The 18226-nt window shown below is 39.3% G+C and overlaps 1 protein-coding gene across 10 annotated transcripts in view; it reads left to right on the plus strand.

Annotated features, from left to right (window-relative positions):
* The window catches only part of UBR5 (ubiquitin protein ligase E3 component n-recognin 5), a 148717-nt gene that overhangs the window by 105914 nt on the left and 24577 nt on the right, over positions 1–18226 (plus strand). For 8 of the 10 annotated variants that reach the window (XM_021089033.1, XM_021089034.1, XM_021089039.1 and 5 more), the window contains exons 26-42: positions 774–871; positions 1686–1834; positions 2322–2413; positions 3333–3479; positions 3555–3673; positions 3757–3883; positions 3975–4104; positions 6246–6406; positions 6525–6764; positions 10244–10367; positions 10972–11083; positions 12068–12199; positions 12573–12830; positions 13366–13634; positions 13806–14017; positions 17264–17494; positions 18018–18091. In XM_021089033.1, coding sequence (XP_020944692.1) covers positions 774–871; positions 1686–1834; positions 2322–2413; positions 3333–3479; positions 3555–3673; positions 3757–3883; positions 3975–4104; positions 6246–6406; positions 6525–6764; positions 10244–10367; positions 10972–11083; positions 12068–12199; positions 12573–12830; positions 13366–13634; positions 13806–14017; positions 17264–17494; positions 18018–18091 — 2675 coding nt within the window. The remainder of the gene's footprint in view (positions 1–773; positions 872–1685; positions 1835–2321; positions 2414–3332; positions 3480–3554; positions 3674–3756; positions 3884–3974; positions 4105–6245; positions 6407–6524; positions 6765–10243; positions 10368–10971; positions 11084–12067; positions 12200–12572; positions 12831–13365; positions 13635–13805; positions 14018–17263; positions 17495–18017; positions 18092–18226) is intronic. The other 2 variants (XM_021089035.1, XM_021089036.1) reach the window with 1 other exon arrangement.

Genomic DNA, 18226 nt, shown 5'->3' on the forward strand with positions numbered 1-18226 from the left:
GGAGTTGCCGTTGTGGTGCAGTGGTTAACGAATCTGGCTAGGAACCATGAGGTTGTGGGTTCGATCCCTGGCCTTGCTCAGTGGGCTAAGGATCCCACGTTGCCATGAGCTGTGGTGTAGGTCGCAGAGTCAGCTCGGATCCCATGTTGCTGTGGCTCTGGTGTGGGCCGGTGGCTATAGCTCCGATTGAACCCCTAGCCTGGCAACCTCCATATGCCGTGGGAGTGGCCCAAGAAAAGGCAAAAAGACAAAAAAAAAAAAAAGGAGTCACAAATATTTTGGGAAATGCAGGGGATCGAGGAGGGAATAGAAATTCCGTGAAGACTATTTAAGGCACATTTTAAAAAGGAAATTCTTCATAATAATAAGAGCTAACATTTACTAAATACATGTTTTTTTTGCTAGACATTGTACTGACAGCTTTGTAAGTCATAATTGATTTAATCTTCCTCACACTTTTATGAGATAGGGCCTGTTACTGTGCCCACATTTAGAAAGTATTAGTTTACTTCAGTACCCTTGCTGGTCTGTTCTTTAGTGTCCCTAAAGCCAAGAAAGGAGAGCATGGTGTAGAGAGACAGAGATTCCACAAAAGTGGCTTTCTTAAATGAGATAAGAGACCAGAAAATACCACCAGTGATCTTATTTGAATGGCAAGACAGTATTTAATGGAACTATTTTTCGTTTCACCATGAGTATATGTATATTTCTTTAATAATCAGGAGGGAAAATAATTGATCAGATTTTTTTATGTACAATTTTTCTCATTTTAGGGATGCAAGAGGTATGACTCCATTTATGTCAGCTGTAAGTGGCCGAGCTTATCCTGCTGCAATTACCATCTTAGAAACAGCCCAGAAAATTGCAAAAGGTAATTTAAGTCCTAAATGAGTTGCTTATTTTTTAATTTGAATAGATTCTCTTCTGTAATTATTCAAATTGAATTTCTATATATAGAGAGTATATAGTTGATTAGGCACTATCAAGATAATTCTTTTGTTCATGTGTATAAAATTCATATGTTCATGCCTTTTTTCAAGTACACTGAAAAAAGCATCTACCATCAAAAAGCAGCTGCTATGAATTTCCTTAAATTAAAAGAAAAAATTCTGTAGTGGATTGTTTAATGATTAATCTTTTGAAAGTAAAGATAGATTACTGAAAGAACGTGTCCGTGGTTAATTGGTGTTAGTGATAAAATTTTATGAACAGACTGGGCTAGGTGTCTTACTGTTTTTTTCTGACTTGGATTTACTGCTTAACAGAAAGCATTAAGGCGTATCAGTTTCCGCCATCCAGCCTTTAAAAGATGTAGTAGTTATCTTTTAAAAAGTACTGGCTATGAATAATTTATGTGATTATCTATAATTTGTTAAATAGAGCTGGAACTTGAATCTTAACTGCGTAACGTAGAGCTAAGGACCTAGGTGGCTGATATGTGGTGTATTTGCATTGTTCTCATATGTGGCTGTGATGTAATTACACTTTGCTTTATTTTGTACCAGAATTGACTGGATGTCCTTGCCGTGGTCACTTTTTCTATCAGTTTGTTTTATTAATATATAATAATTTCTGATTTATTCTGTGTAAATGGTAGAGGTTTTCCATTTGAGGAAAGTAGTAGCAGATGGCTGTGATTAAGTCCTTTCTTGATATGTGAACCTCTATGCTTTTAATCTTTTTAGCTGAAGTATCCTCAAGTGAAAAAGAGGAAGATGTATTTATGGGAATGGTTTGCCCATCAGGTACCAACCCTGATGACTCTCCTTTGTATGTCTTATGTTGTAATGATACCTGCAGTTTTACTTGGACTGGAGCAGAGCACATTAACCAGGTCAGTTATTTTATATTTCCCTATAGTTTTGCTGTCTTCAGGGGTTTTTCCCCGCCTTTGACTATCACTAGAGTTATATAGTTCTAGCTTTGAAATTGCAAGTCGGATGTTTTCCTTTTATTCTGTGTTCCTTTGGGTTAAATTACCCAAAGAAAATTAATTTGTATTTAATCCCTAAATAAATGAGGCAGAGGAGTTGATTGTTAAATTAGTTATGGTCCATCATAAAAATTAGAAATCTTCACTCAGTAGTATAATGTGATTCACAGCTCTTGATGTAGATTTTATAACTGTAACACCTTTTTGGAGATGATAATAAATTATTTTTGCCTTTCCGGTAGTATTTGATTCCCATTTGTGTACCCATCTGTGACTATTTCCAGAGGACATTAATTTTTCTCTGCTGTCGTTGTGATTAAATTGTTTTAGAAAATACCAGAAATAATTATTTTGGTGAGATAATACATATCATTCTTCTAAATTTCAGGATATTTTTGAGTGTCGAACTTGTGGCTTGCTGGAGTCGCTCTGTTGTTGTACAGAATGTGCCAGGGTTTGTCATAAAGGTCATGATTGCAAGTAAGTGCCATTCTCCTTTTCTTTAATATTGTAAACTATTTAGAGTCAGATTCTCATGTTAAAATAGCCTGTACCAAGTCGGGCTTTGTTTCGTAACTCAGAAAGCATAAGCTTTTCTCAAGTTTTACTTTAAGGCAATTTATGTATTAAAATGTGGTTCTTGCTTGAAAGTGTACTTTGAAATATTTGCCAGTCCTGAGTAGTGCTCTTTGAATGAAAGTAGCCTAATAATGCAAGAAATATGTTATCATATATTGTGACCAGGATCAGACTAGTCTTTTAAGAAACATGTCTGCAGAATGTTTTTGTCTGTATTCTTCAGCCATATTCTCAGGTCCCCTGTAATAGGGTCCATTAGCAGGAAATTGATGAAGGCATTAAGAGGCATTGGCTTCTTGTTTACTTAAGCTAAATGTAATAACTTTGGTCAGACAAGAGTTGCTATGGCTAGTTTGTTAGTTTGCACAGCCGTAGGAAGCAGTAAAGTACCCCAGCACTAACATTTGCAGTGCCTTAGAGTGTCAGTAGGGACGATAGCCGTAGCTGTGCTGCAGATGTGTAGATGTTGTCTATTGTACTTTAAAATAAATTATTTGTAGGACAAGTGGAACATTTTTATAGATACTGTGCTCATAATTTTTATTAAAACAACTTTGGCTAATATGTCTATCTTTAAACATCTAAAAATGATGATCTACTTATTGATTGATTGCTTACTAAGTACCTTCACTGTGCTAGATGCTAGGGTGGTGATGCTGCTTCTCTGTGTTGCTTTAGAATGACTTCCTACCGCTAACGTTATCCTTCTTGTTATAGTTAACGTTCCTGTTGAGTTCCAATGAGTTATGCCTCTGTGATTTCAATATAGACCTTTGCATTTTTTTTTTTAATTCAGTTTTTGTACTTGTATTCTTTTTAGACTCAAACGGACATCACCAACAGCCTATTGTGATTGTTGGGAGAAATGTAAATGTAAAACTCTAATTGCTGGACAGAAATCTGCTCGTCTTGATCTACTTTATCGCCTGCTTACCGCTACTAATTTGGTCACGCTGCCAAACAGCAGGCAAGTTGTGGGACTTTGAGGATATAAATTGCAAAAGCACCTTCCCTCTTCTCCTAACAGTGCTGTCCTTTGCAGGGGGGAGCACCTCTTACTCTTTTTAGTGCAGACGGTTGCGAGGCAGACCGTCGAGCATTGCCAGTACAGACCTCCTCGGATCCGGGAGGATCGTAACCGAAAGACAGCCAATCCTGAAGGTGAGTTGATTTGACAGTTTTGGCACCTAGGAAAAGCGGTGTGCTACTTTCTGTTTTTACACGCTGTTTCTTTTTGTTTTCAGATTCAGATATGCCTGATCATGACTTAGAGCCCCCAAGATTTGCCCAGCTTGCCTTGGAGCGTGTTCTCCAGGACTGGAATGCTTTGAAATCTATGATTATGTTTGGGTCACAGGAGAATAAAGACCCGTATGTATTCATTATAATTTTTTTAGATTTATTTATTTCCCATGTTAGTGTAGGCAATTACAGTGCATTCTGTCTTTCTTTCCCTCTCAAGACTCAGTGCCAGCAGCAGGATAGGCCATCTTTTACCAGAAGAGCAAGTATACCTCAATCAGCAAAGTGGCACCATTCGGTTGGACTGTTTCACTCATTGCCTTATAGTCAAATGTACAGCAGATATTTTGGTAAGTCCTTCGAATGGTTACTTACAAGCACTTGAGGGGGATTTTTTTTTACATAGCTTCCTGTAATTTTACTAATCCAAGCTTCCAAGTACTGGTAAGCTCTAATTGAAGGGTGCATTAAGGGGAATGGACTTGGGGAGGTGGCGATTTATATTTCTCTTTCTTTTTTTTTCTCTTTTTAGGGCCACATCCATGGCATATAGAAGTTCCCAGGCTGGGGGCCAAATCAGAGTTGTACGCCACAGCCACAGCAGTGCAGGATCCAAGCCACATCTGCAGTCTACACCACAGCTATGGCGACACTGGATCCTTAAGCTGCTGAGTGAGACCAGAGATCAAACCCAAGTCCTCATGGATACTAGTTGGGTTCATTACCACTGAGCCACAGCTGGAACTCCCTATGTTTCTCATTTTAGATTAATCAGTGATAGCTCCTTTCATTCTATATAAAAATCCGAGGGTGTAGTAAAAATATAATAGTATAAAAATATAAGAAGCAGAGTTCCTGTCGTGGCTCAGTGATTAACAAATCCGATTAGGAACCAGGAGGTTGTGGGTTCAGTCCCTAGCCTTGCTCAGTGGGTTAATGATCTGGTGTTGCTGTGAGCTGTGGTGTGAGTCGAAGACGCAGCTCGGATCCCATGTTACTGGGGCTCTGGCGTAGGCTGGTGGCTACAGCTTGGATTAGACCCCTAGCCTGGGAAATGCCATATGCCGTAGGAGTGGCTCAAGAAATGGCAAAAAGACCAAAAAAAAAAAAAAAAAAAAAAAAAAAAACCCAAACAGAAGAAGCACTATTCAAAATTAATAGTAACTTAGTGAAAAAATTTTTTTAAATATCATTTTTCACTGTGAAATTAGAAAAGAGTATAAAACATAAAACACAGTGTTGAAGAGGTTATGGCCAGGCACACCTGGACATTGATGAGGTGGCATGCATTTGATACTACTCTTTTGGAAAACAACTTAGCAATGTCAAGAGCCATAAAACTATCATTGCCCTTCAAAATTGTCATAAATAAGTAATTTACAATATGAGGAAGAAAAATACTGTGTCACTGAATAATGTAAAAAAACTGAAATTCTTAGAGTTCCCCTCATGGTTGATTGGTTAACAAACCAAGACTAGTATTCATGAGGATGCGGGTTCAATCCCTGGCACCACTCAGTAGGTTAAGGATCCAGCGTTGCCGTGAGCTGTGGTGTAGGTTGCAGATGCAGCTGGGATCTGGCATTGCTATTGCTGTGGTGTAGGCTGGCAGCTACAGCTCTGATTCTACCCCTGGCCTGGGAACCTCCATATGCTGTGGCTGTGGCCCTAAAAAGACAGAAGACCAAAATAAATAAATAAATAAAAATAAATTCTTTATGGATCCATTAATAGAGGACTATTGAATCAAATTTCAGCCCGAACACTGAAGTGTAATGCAATAATTTAAAAACAAAGGTTATTTTAAGTAACATATAAAAGACAACAGGGAGAATAGCTCATGAAATTGAGTATTCTCTGCAGTTAATAACTTTTATGATATAGACCGTGCATAGAAATGAGACTAGAAAGTAGTAATAATGGTTAAGTGAGAGGGATGGACTTATGAATTGATTAATATAAATATTTGAGTCTATTTTGCAGTTTTGTTAAGTACCCTTTAGTGAGAGACATATTCTTCCTCTCTTGTGATATATTAAGCATTGTTCTTAATCGATATACACAGGATGGTGAAACTAAAAATAAGAAGTCATGGAGTTCCCCATGGCTAAGCAGTAATGAACCTGAATTAACCATGAGGATGCAGGTTCGATCCCTGGCCTCGCTCAGTAGGTTAAAGATCCAGCGTTGCTACAAGCTGTGGGTTAGGCCAGCAGCTACAGACAGCTCTGATTTGATGCCTAGCCTGAGAACCTCCATAGGCTGCGGGTGTGGCCCTAAAAGACCAAAAAAAAAAAGTCAGACATTTGAGACCTAGTGTAGGTCAAGCATAAGGGTGGCATGTGGCATAAATTAATCACCAACATTGTAAATGTTTTGCTATTTTTATTATGAAATTTTAATATTGAAAAAGTGTTAAAACTTTTTGCTTTATGAATGTCTAAACATCTTGGGGATTGTCTCAACATTAATAGAGTTACTGTTCTTAAAGCTTTTAGATACTCTACTAGGAACACTAGTGAAAGAACTCCAAAACAAATACACCCCGGGACGTAGAGAAGAAGCTATTGCTGTGACAATGAGGTTTTTGCGATCAGTTGCACGAGTTTTTGTCATTCTCAGTGTGGAAATGGCTTCATCTAAAAAGAAAAAGTAAGGCATTTTTTTGATTTTGGCTTTCATATCAGTTTGTACACATTTTTTGTGATAATGATAAAATTCTGTATTTGAAAGGTTTCAAAAGATTCTCATATTTCCTTTTTTACTCCAGCAACTTTATTCCACAGCCAATTGGAAAATGCAAGCGTGTATTCCAAGCACTGCTACCTTATGCAGTAGAAGAATTGTGCAATGTAGCCGAATCACTGATTGTTCCTGTCAGAATGGGGATCGCGCGCCCAACCGCACCCTTTACTCTGGCAAGTACCAGCATAGATGCCATGCAAGGCAGCGAGGAATTATTTTCGGTGGAACCACTGCCACCGCGACCATCATCTGATCAGTCTAGCAGGTAACTTTCTACCAAATAACAGATTCTGATTAATTCTTTGCATGGAGCTGTCATGATTGGCTCACTAAAACCTTTTGCACAAGCACTCCAGTGGTGTAAATACATGATCGTTTGGAACATGTGAGAGCGCTTGAAAAATTATGTGTGTCTGTATATTTAAAGTAATAGACATATAGTTGTGGGCATATTCATTGTAATATAGTACAATCCTTCCTTCTCCCAGTGAGGTATTTTGACCAGTGTTCCAAGAATGTATTAAATATAAAGTACAAACTTGACCAGGTTGGGTTTTCCCATATCTTAGATGGTAGATGGCGTGTAACACTCTACCGAGTGTGAAGTCTTGAAATTAGTAGCTTTTTTTTTTTTTTTGTCTTTTTTTGTCTTTTTTTGCTATTTCTTTGGGCCGCTCTCACGGCATATGGAGGTTCCCAGGCTAGGGGTCAAATCGGAGCTGTAGCCACCGGCCTATGCCAGAGCCACAGCAACGTGGGATCCAAGCCGTGTCTGCAACCTACACCACAGCTCACGGCAACGCCGGATCGTTAACCCACTGAGCAAGGGCAGGGACCGAACCCGCAACCTCATGGTTCCTAGTCAGATTCGTTAACCACTGCGCCACGACGGGAACTCCAAAGTTTGTAGCTTTGCTCTTTATGTTACTTCCTTCCACCTCTTTGAAACGTTCTTCCCTTTTTTTTTTCCTTTTTTTTTTTTTGGTCTTTTTAGGGCCGCACCCAGGGCACATGGAGGTTCCCAGGCTAGGGGTCGAACTGGAGAGGCAGCCGCCGGCCTACACCACAGCCACAGCAACACAGGATCTGAGCCACATCTGCAACCTACACCACAACTCACGGCAACGTTGGATCCTTAACCCACTGAGTGAGGCCAGGAATCAAACCTTCATCCTCATGGTTCCTAGTTGGATTCGTTTCTGCTGCTTCACGATGGGAATTCCTTCTTCCCTTATTAATTAATTAATTAATCAATCTGTTTTTATTTGGTATAAACACTTCATAAGAGAATGAGAACCATATCATATAAGACTAACTTAGTGAAATTTTAGTATGAATTCTAGGAACTTTCTTAAGCATCACAGATACGTCTAATATAAAGCCTATTGTAATATTTCCAGTAACTCATACATACCCACTATCAGTCTAACTTTAAACATGAGAAAAATGAGGTTCAGAGTAGGTAGGTAACTTGTTCAGGGTCACACAGCTATTAGAGTTTAGAGATATTTAGAGAAAATTCTAGATGGGTATTTTCCTTTTTCCTGTGTTTCTATATATTTAATGGTAGGGAAGAGAGAGATTTTGCCTGGTGCTTACTGATAGTGTTACAGTGTTGACGCATTGAATTAACCAGCACTGAAGCCCGCTCTACCTCACAGTGCAAATTGCAGCTCTCAACTCTGTGGGTGTAGGCTTGTAATTAGAAGTTCTCTGAAGAGACTTTTTTCCTGTCCCCGTCTAGCCGTGGCTAGTATAGATGGGTAAGGCTCTTGAGACATGTTACTGTTTCATGATTTATGTTTGGCTTTATGTATATGACAGGGGACAGAAGAGGGGATTTCTATGGTGTAACTTCTGTTTCGCTCAGACCCTAAACTTTCTCCTATGGCTTCTTGACACTCTAGTCTAAGAGACATCAGCAGATACCTCTGGTGTATATGGGGGCGCTGTTGTTCTCAAGTTTATTCAGTATGATTATTTTCCTTTATCACTAGGATAGTTTTGCTTTGTTTTTGTTTGAATATTTTATTTAGTATTTTTAGGTGTTGCATATCAAGAGGGATTTCTCTGCATAATCTGGCAAACTGCTGAAAATAGAAGTCCCCCAAACTTAGAAGTATTTTAACTTCTATGAGACCGGATTTTAGGATTGGTGCTTCATTATGCCAGGAAGTCTTGTGGGGAAAAATTGAATCATTGTGTGAAGAAAACTGAAGCTCATTGCTAAATGGGGAGTAATAATATGTTTTGTGTATTGGCAGTATCATAAATAACCAAGTATGTAACTTCTTAAAGTAACTTCTTAAAGAGTGTACTAGTGCTCCTGTGGATGTTTTTCCAGGATTTTTTGTTTTTTAAGAAATACTCATTAATGGGAGTTCCCATCGTGGCTCAGGAGAAACGCATCTGACTAGTATCCAGTGAGGATGTGGGTTTGATCCCTGGCCTCGCTCAGTGGGTCAGAGATCCAGCGTTGCAGGGAGCTGTGGTGTAGGCCAGCAGCTGTGTTCCAGTTTGACCCCTAGCCTGGGAACTTGGATATGCTGAGGGTGCAGCCCTAAGAAAAAAAAGGAAAAAAAAGACATACTCATTAATTTTGGCTTAACATAATGTTGACCTACTATATTTTAATATTGAAATCTTAGTTTTGGAAATAACCTGAACTCTTTCATGTTTTCCTTTTTAAAAAGTTGAGTCGTAGTTAACATATTAGTTTCAGCTGTACAACACAGTACTTTGATATATCTATCCATTATAAAATTGTCCCCGAAATAAGACCAGTTACCACGTATTATCTCTTCATATTTTTTAGCCTCTTAACATGCTTTGTAATTCACTGTCTCTGTAAAATTACCAGTTACTTACATTTCTAATATTAAACAGCAGTTGAGACTAATACTCTATTAATTTGAAAACAGAGTGGCTAAGTTGACTTTTTACGTGTAACTAGTTTAATTCTGATTTTTCAGAGCAGCCGAGGTGAGGCAAGAACACTGTCAGTGTCAACTCTTAAAGATCCTTTAACGTCTTTTGGTCTGTTTCTTAATTTGTAAACAAAGAATAAGAGGTCACAGGGTTGTTTTACAACCATCTTCTGATCTCTGACCTTCATTTTAAACTGCGTTCTCTGGTTCTTCCTTTTGTTTTATATTGGAGGAATCTGTCCTTTCTTGGCTGTTCCCGAGTCCAATTTTTAGGGGAGTACAACAATTTAGGCACCCCATCTTTTGTTACGATTCTATTTTAAAATCATACTTTTGAACTTCTTTTCTTCCCCACACCCATCAGCAAGTCAGTGGTTAATAAGCCGGTGCAAAGTAGGTCATGGTAGTCAGGTCTGTTAAAGGTAGGAAGCACACTTTCTCATTAGTGGATAAATGCTGCTCTTGGAGCCTTCAAAAGTTGAAGACTACTGGTGTTAAATGCAATAGAAAAGAAAAAAATCTTCCCTGAAGAAATATTGTAGTGGAAAGGACTCAGAAAAGTATGTGCACTAACGCAAATCGGAAGTGACTTCCTAAAGAGTAAAAATAATTCTGAGTTTTATCAGTTAAAAAATCTCTGTGGTCAAATAATTTCTCTGGGATTCATATTTTCGGATAGACCGTAGATTAATTATTGCCGGTTTGCAAGAAGTTTCAAAATAGCATCCTAGCCAGTGAATCACACTGAGTAACACTGGGAAGCGTCAAGGTCTAGCTGTGTGTGGCAGCAGGATGCTCATGACCTGATTCCTTACAGCTCCAGCCCGTCTCAGTCGTCCTACATCATCCGGAATCCACAGCAGAGGCGCATCAGCCAGTCACAGCCTGTTCGGGGCAGAGATGAAGAACAGGATGATATTGTTTCAGCAGATGTGGAAGAGGTGGTTTCATTGTTTTGATTGTGGTAGATGAGGCTTTTATTTGGGAAGGAAGGGGAGAGTAGTCACTAGAAGTGTTATTACGAGGAGCTTACGGCTGCTACGTGTTTATGCTTCCACCTTTTAGACTTTTATTATATGTTCTTATATGTGATTATGCATCTTTAAATTTTTTAATAATCCTTGATTTATTGGATAATAAGTTAGAAAGGTAAACTTGTTCTACTTGAGGGTTCACAGAAAAGCTATTCTCAGTGGTAAAAGATTTTAGTACTTTTGTGCAAAGTATTTGATGGTGGAGAGGAATCTGCATGTTTATTATGTAAATTTTGTAATTGCAAAAGTTTAAAAACGCATACCCTCCCCCACACAGTTGTACTTTTAATTTTAAGGTTCTGTGTATGGACCGTAATCATAAACTGGGACATGCTACCATAATATTTGAGAGCAGATTGTCGCCAGCAAATGAAAATTTTCAGAACTGCTTACAAATTGCCTGTAGTTAGGCATCTTTGAATTTTAGTTTACTAAATGCTCTGGAGGACTACTGGTAGAGATGTGGGTTTATTATGTACTTTGATTGTCTACAAATAAGATCTGGATTTAGGTTGAGGTGGTGGAGGGTGTGGCTGGCGAAGAGGATCATCATGACGAACAGGAAGAACACGGGGAAGAAAATGCGGAGGCAGAGGGACAGCACGATGAGCATGATGAAGACGGTATGCAGGTTATTTGAGAAATTCCTCAGTATGAGAGGTCAGGTACCCTTAAGAAGTCTTAGTACAGAGAAGAGCTGTAGTTGATGTATAATGAAATGTTCAATGTATTTTCTGCCAGGGGATTCTGTAGTATCTGTCGGAATTTTAGAAGGTAGCTGTATACATACGTGCATGTAAATCTATTTGCTTTTATATATTTACATGTACAAAATAATTTATCCCATTTTCCCTTTGCCTTTTGGTTTACACTTTCTATTTTCTTAAAAGGCTTTCAGAAACTAAAATAATCATAACCACATAGTATTTGAAGATTAGAGAAAAGGAAAACTTATGACCCACAATCCCACCCACATGCTAACACATTGTGTCATTACTTTCAGTCCTCCCTGTATTGCCCCCATTCCCACTCACATCTCCTAGATACAGGGTGTATAAATTCTGTTACGATTATCATTTTGGCCTTTTTGCTATGCAGTCATCATAACCATTCTTACTAGTAGCCGTAGGACAGACTTTTCGGGATCAGTTTTATGGAGGTGGAATTGACATACCAACATGTATGGAATAAACTACACATGTTGGGAAAATTTATAATTTTATCTGTTTTGACGTGTGTATACTGTGAAATACAAAGGATACATATTTTAAACCCCCTTCTGCTCTTGGAATCCCAGTATGTAAAACAAATGAAAATGGAGGGGCGGGCCTAACCCAGAGCTCCGCCCACTGGCTGAAGTCCCCTTGCCTAACATTGCATAAGGCTGTACAAGCCAGACTTTGAATCTGTGTCCACTGAGTACCATAGTTTACGTAATCATTATTCTTCTGCTACTCAGGTACTTATCACTTCTCTTGGATACCCCCCGCCATCCCCTCACCGAGCCACTAGTTCCCAACCTTATAATATTCTGGCTTATCAAACCCTGTCTTGATCCGCAATGAGTTGTACCATTTTTTTCCTTATTATTTAACTATATTTGCTAGGGAGTGACATGGAGCTGGACTTGTTAGCAGCAGCTGAAACAGAAAGTGACAGTGAAAGTAACCATAGCAATCAAGATAATGCTAGTGGGCGTAGAAGTGTTGTCACTGCAGCAACTGCCGGCTCAGAAGCAGGTAGGTCCTTATCCTAGCAACTTTCGTGCTTACACTGAGGCTATGGTGTAGAATTGGTTAGACTGTGCTCAGTATGATATGCACGAGGGTGGCTAACCCTTTTAATAACTTCATCCCTTTGTTGATATTAGTGAAGGTTAATATTATTTCAATGATTCTTTCTCTTTTGCTTTTCTGGTTTTTAAATAATAATATTTTTAAGTTTCATTCAAAACAGTTCTAGTTCAACTATTTTAATGACGGGTTTTGTGGACTCTTGGATGCAGTCTTGCCATTCTATTTAATACGTGTATTTTCCTGAATGAGGGGGTACACTGTAATTTTAAATGTCAAATTCACAACAGTTTTGGTTTTAAAAATAAAAAAAATTTAGGTGCGAGCAGTGTTCCTGCCTTCTTTTCCGAAGACGATTCGCAATCAAATGACTCAAGTGATTCCGATAGCAGCAGTAGTCAGAGTGACGACATAGAACAAGAGACTTTTATGCTTGATGAGCCACTAGAGCGAACCACCAATAGCTCCCATGCCAACGGTGCCGCCCAGGCCCCCCGTTCCATGCAGTGGGCTGTCCGAAACACCCAGCATCAGCGGGCAGCTAGCACAGCCCCTTCCAGCACATCCACGCCTGCAGGCAAGTCTGAAAACTTGGTATTTCTAAGAGTGCTTAAATAGGTTTTAAAATAATGCATGTTCCTGTAGAGAACAAAGTAGTTTCGTGATAGTTGTTTTGCTGAGTTCAAATACAAAAATTATTTACATATGCTTACAGCAGGGTTTCTCATTCTCTGCACCATTGCTACCTTGGGCTGAGTAAATTACTTGCGATGATGCATTGTAGGTTGTTCAGCAGCATCCTTGACTTTGACCTGCTGGATATCAATAGCACCTCCCACGTTTTTGTAACAACCAAAAAGCGTCTGCAGACATTGTCAGTGTTCCCCCGTGGGAGAGCAGTGGCAAAATTGCCCCTGGTTGAGAACGTTACAGCAATTCTTATCCCCTTCATCATTCCCCTCCCTAAATTAGCATGGTTTAAGAAAATGCTCATTTGCCATATTTGCTAATGTAATTGATGTTTCTGTTCATTTAAATACATACTGTGTTAGAGAAACACAATTAGCACGTAACATTAGCTCATTATGGCTGTCCTTCTTTCCTTTATATAGCAAGTTCAGCAGGTTTGATTTATATCGATCCTTCAAACTTACGTCGGAGTGGTACCATCAGCACGAGTGCCGCAGCTGCAGCAGCTGCTTTGGAAGCTAGCAATGCCAGCAGCTACTTAACGTCTGCAAGCAGTTTAGCCAGGGCTTATAGCATCGTCATCAGACAGATCTCGGACTTGATGGGCCTTATTCCTAAGTATAATCACCTAGTATACTCTCAGATCCCAGCAGCTGTGAAATTGACCTACCAGGATGCCGTGAACTTACAGGTATGAAGCCATTGGAAAGTTACTCATTCAGACGTATTTTTTGCTGTCTGTTACAAGAATTCCAGTATACTGAGAATTAATGTTATGAGTACTTAAATGTTTATATCGTACTACTCTATCGAATTTAACTTTATCTGGATAGTTTTAACTGTTTTAGTTTGGTCTTTGTAGAACTATGTAGAAGAAAAGCTTATTCCCACCTGGAACTGGATGGTCAGTATTATGGATTCTACTGAAGCTCAGTTGCGTTACGGTTCAGCATTAGCATCTGCTGGTGATCCGGGACACCCAAACCATCCTCTCCATGCTTCTCAGAATTCAGCTCGAAGGGAAAGGATGACTGCCCGAGAAGAGGCTAGTTTACGAACCCTCGAAGGCAGACGGTATTAAGTTCTTTGCACATGCTTGTATGTTTAAACGGAACCCTTATGGCCTAGAAATTTACAGCTTTTTGATTGCTGTTACATAAGACCTCACTATTGTAAAGGAGGACATATGTGCCTTGCATTGCTTTCTTTTAAATTGTTATGTAGTTGAAGCAAAATAAGTTAGAGTCCAAGTTATCTTTTAAAATGTTTTGGGAATCCGATACTAAACACTTCATTTTTGAAGTAGGTGGTCTATAGACTTGTGTCACCCCCCAGAGTCGCCCTGCTTGAAAGGCATATATTCAAGGAAATATATTGACTATGAATATCCTTGACAGTTTGTTAGGGGAAAGCCTGTGTAATTACTGAAGCTACTCCTTGGTTTATCAAATCAAATTTCTTTTTCTACCTACCCCAGCCTGTTGAATCATAATGAAAGTATGTTTCTCTATGTATTTGTTGTGTTCTTTCTGTTCACTTATAAATGACCATTTTTAGGTCTAGAAATTAGCTGAAACATTGAACACTGGTGGCAGTGCTATATAGTGAAAGTGTCCTATACCTGAAGTCTCAGTCCTGGATTTGGTTCTAGCTGCGGCTCAAGCTAAGCAACCTTGCTGCTTTGGGTGGACGGTAAATGGAGTAAAGACAGGGATCTAGGAGACTGCTTAGGAAATTTATCAAGACTGTGGTTGAGTCTACAAGAGAAGTAACAGTTACTAATGTTGAAGTCATGTAAACAGTATTTAGGGCCTTGTTGGGAGAAGGAGCAGGAGGACTCAGAATTTACATTTAGACTTCGATTCTGAATAACTAATAAGAAAATTAAGAGAAAAATCTAACAGAATGGAAATGGACATATTTGCTATTGAACATGTTGAGAACTGGGAGAGAATTTGGTGGGAATTGTAGTATGCAAAATTGAGTGTTTGCCAGAGAGACCAGGATTAGAGATAAAGATTGAGAGGCAGCAGCTTTCTGTCCTAGGAAGCTGCTCCACCAGTAGGCACAGCCCTGTCCTCATCAGGCTGGTTACTAACCCAGACAACACAGATTTCTGATAAAAGATTTTTATTGGTGATGTGGTTCCCTTTTCTCTCTTGCTCTCACTCTAATATAATAGCTTAATGAGATGTAGTTCATATGTCATACATTCACCCATTTAAACTGTACAGTTTCAGGAGTTGCCTGGTGGCCTAGTGGTTAAGGATTCGGCGTTGTCATTGTAGCAGCTTGTTGTCACTGCTGTGGCGTGGCTTTGATCCCTGCTCTGAGAATTTCTGTATACCACAGGTGTAGCCAGAAAAAAAGTAAAGTGTACAGTTTCATAGTTTTTAGTATATTCACAGCTGTGAAACCATCATCATAGTTAATATTGGAATATTTTATTCTTTTCCATAAGAAACTTCATACCTATTAGCAGTTACCTCCCATTTCCCTCCCACTTTCTAATTCTTTTTTTTTTTTTTTTTTGTCTTTTTGCCATTTCTTGGGCCGCTCCTGCGGCATATGGAGGTTCCCGGGCTAGAGGTTGAATCGGAGCTGTAGCTGCCAGCCTACGCCAGAGCCACAGCAACGCAGGATCCGAGCCGCGTCTGTGACCTACACCACAGCTCACGGCAACGCCGGAACCTTGACCCACTGAGCAAGGGCAGGGATCGAACCCGCAACCTCATGGTTCCTAGTCGGATTCGTTAACCACTGCGCCACGACGGGAACTCCCCACTTTCTAATTCTTAAGCAACCACTGATTTACTCTCTCTCTCTCTATAGATTTGCCTATTCTGGATGTTTCATATCGATGGAATCATACAGTATATGGTGTTTTTTGCCTGGTTTCTTTACTTAGCAAAGTAGTTTTAAGGTTCATCCGTGTTTAGCATACATCAGGACTAGCAATATTCCATGCCTCGTTTTGTTTTTCCATCCATAAGTTGATGGGTATTTGTTTTGGCTACAGTAATAACCTTTTGGTTATTATGAATAATGCTGCTATGAACATTTTTTGTATAGACATGTATTTTTGATTATCTTGGGTATGTAGCTAGTTGTGGAATTGCTAGATCATATGGTAACTCTCTTTAACCTTTGGAGGGACTGCCAGACTCTTTTCCAGAGCGGGTGCACCAGTTTACATTCCCAGTAGTGGTGTATAAGGGTTCCACCTTGTCCACCTCCTTGCTGAATGAAGCTTTCGCTTATCTGTCTTTTGGGTTATGGCCATCCTCTTGGGTATGAAGTGGTTTTGATTTACGTTTCTCTAGTGGCTGATGATGTTGAGCATCTTTGCATGTGCTTATTGGCCATTTGCATATCTTCTTTGGAGAAACATCTGTTTAGATGCTTTGTCCATTTTTAATTGGCTTTTGTTTTTATTATGGAATTGTAGGAATTCGTTATATATTCTGGATACAAGTTCCTTATCGGATTCATGATTTGCGGAGATTATGTCCCATTCTGTGGGTTGTCTTTTCACTTTCTTGAAAGTGTTCTTTGAGGAACATACGTGTTTTGAGTAAAGCCCAGTGCCCTCTTTGTTTTCTTTTGTTGCTTGTGCTTTTGGTGTCATTTTAGGAAGTGGAAAGCGTGATTCTCAGAAAGCAGCATCACGATGACCTAAGAGCCCGTTAGAAATATAAATTTTGGGCCCTACCCTATTTTTACTGAAACTATAGGGGTGGGGCCAACTAACCTGTTTTAACAAGCCCTCCAGGTGACTTCGATGGACACTGAAGTTTGAGAACCATTGTTTTAGGGAAGGAGTACCTTCTGCCATTCCAAGGGACACTGGGATTCCTTTCCTTTATAAATGTACAGTACTGTAATAAAACACAATGGTTATATTTCTTTTTTTTTTTTTTTTTTTTTTTTTTTGGTCTTTTCTAGGGCCACACTTGAGGCATATGGAGGTTCCCAGGCTAGGGGTTGAATCGGAGCTGTAGCCGCCGGCCTATACCATAGCCATAGCAACACCAGATCCAAGCTGCATCTGTGACCTACGACACAGCTGACAGCAACGCCAGATCCTTAACCCACTGAGCAAGGCCAGGGATCGAACCTGCAACCTCATGGTTCCTAGTCGGATTCATTAACCACTGTACCACGACGGGAACTCCCAGCGGTTATATTTCTAAAGCAGAGCCTAGGCTTGATGGTTTTTTATTTATGGGTATTCTCGGTTCCTAATTTTGCCTATTTATAATAGTGGTAAATTTCACACTTACATTCTTTTTATAGATATTTTTCTTTTTATTCCTATAGACGTGCCACGTTGCTTAGTGCCCGTCAAGGAATGATGTCAGCTCGAGGGGACTTCCTAAATTATGCTCTGTCATTGATGCGGTCCCATAACGATGAGCATTCTGATGTTCTTCCAGTTTTGGATGTTTGCTCATTGAAGCATGTGGCATATGTTTTTCAAGCCCTTATATATTGGATTAAAGCAATGAATCAGCAGACAACATTGGATACACCTCAGCTGGAACGCAAAAGGTATCCATACTTGCCGTGAGTTTGATATGAGAAATAGCTGTTTGGTGTGGTCTCCATTAGTACATCATCGGATTTTTGGAATAAGGAGAACATTGCAAAAGAGAAATAAATAGCACAGGAATATTTCATGTGGAAAGATGGGCTCGAGCCTGTTCCGCCTTTCTCCATAGCTACTCCTCACCTAAAATATGAAACCTAAGAATCCAGTTAAGCTTTCTGCTTTTGAAATAGGAGTTTGTCCTGCTTGTTTATCATGTTTTTGATTAGAGTTTGTGTAAGCACGCACTGTTTGATGGTATGATGAGCCTTTTACCTTTATTGAGCCTGTTTAGTCAGTGTAGTACATTTGGCCAAACATCTGCCATTCCCAGAATCTGAAGTTTATCACAGCACAGTGCTTGAAATTGGTTAGATACTAAACTCACCTTTTCAGTATTTTTTGCTTATATAGTTCTTATCGCCTTTGCTCCTGTTCATACAGCACGAATACTTCATGTAAAATGACTCACTTGTCTTTTTAAAGGACACGAGAACTCTTGGAACTGGGTATTGATAATGAAGATTCAGAACATGAAAATGATGATGACACCAATCAAAGTTAGTGTACAGAAAATCTGCTAATCTACTTCAAGAAATGGCTGCCTCAGTATTTCCCCTTCAAGCTTTTTAACTTCATTATTTTCTGTCTGGGTGGGAATTTCTCTTTTCTTCTCTATGTCCCGTTTCTTGCAT

This window comes from Sus scrofa, chromosome 4 (genome assembly GCF_000003025.6).
Source record: "Sus scrofa isolate TJ Tabasco breed Duroc chromosome 4, Sscrofa11.1, whole genome shotgun sequence".
Classification (NCBI taxonomy): domain Eukaryota; kingdom Metazoa; phylum Chordata; class Mammalia; order Artiodactyla; family Suidae; genus Sus; species Sus scrofa.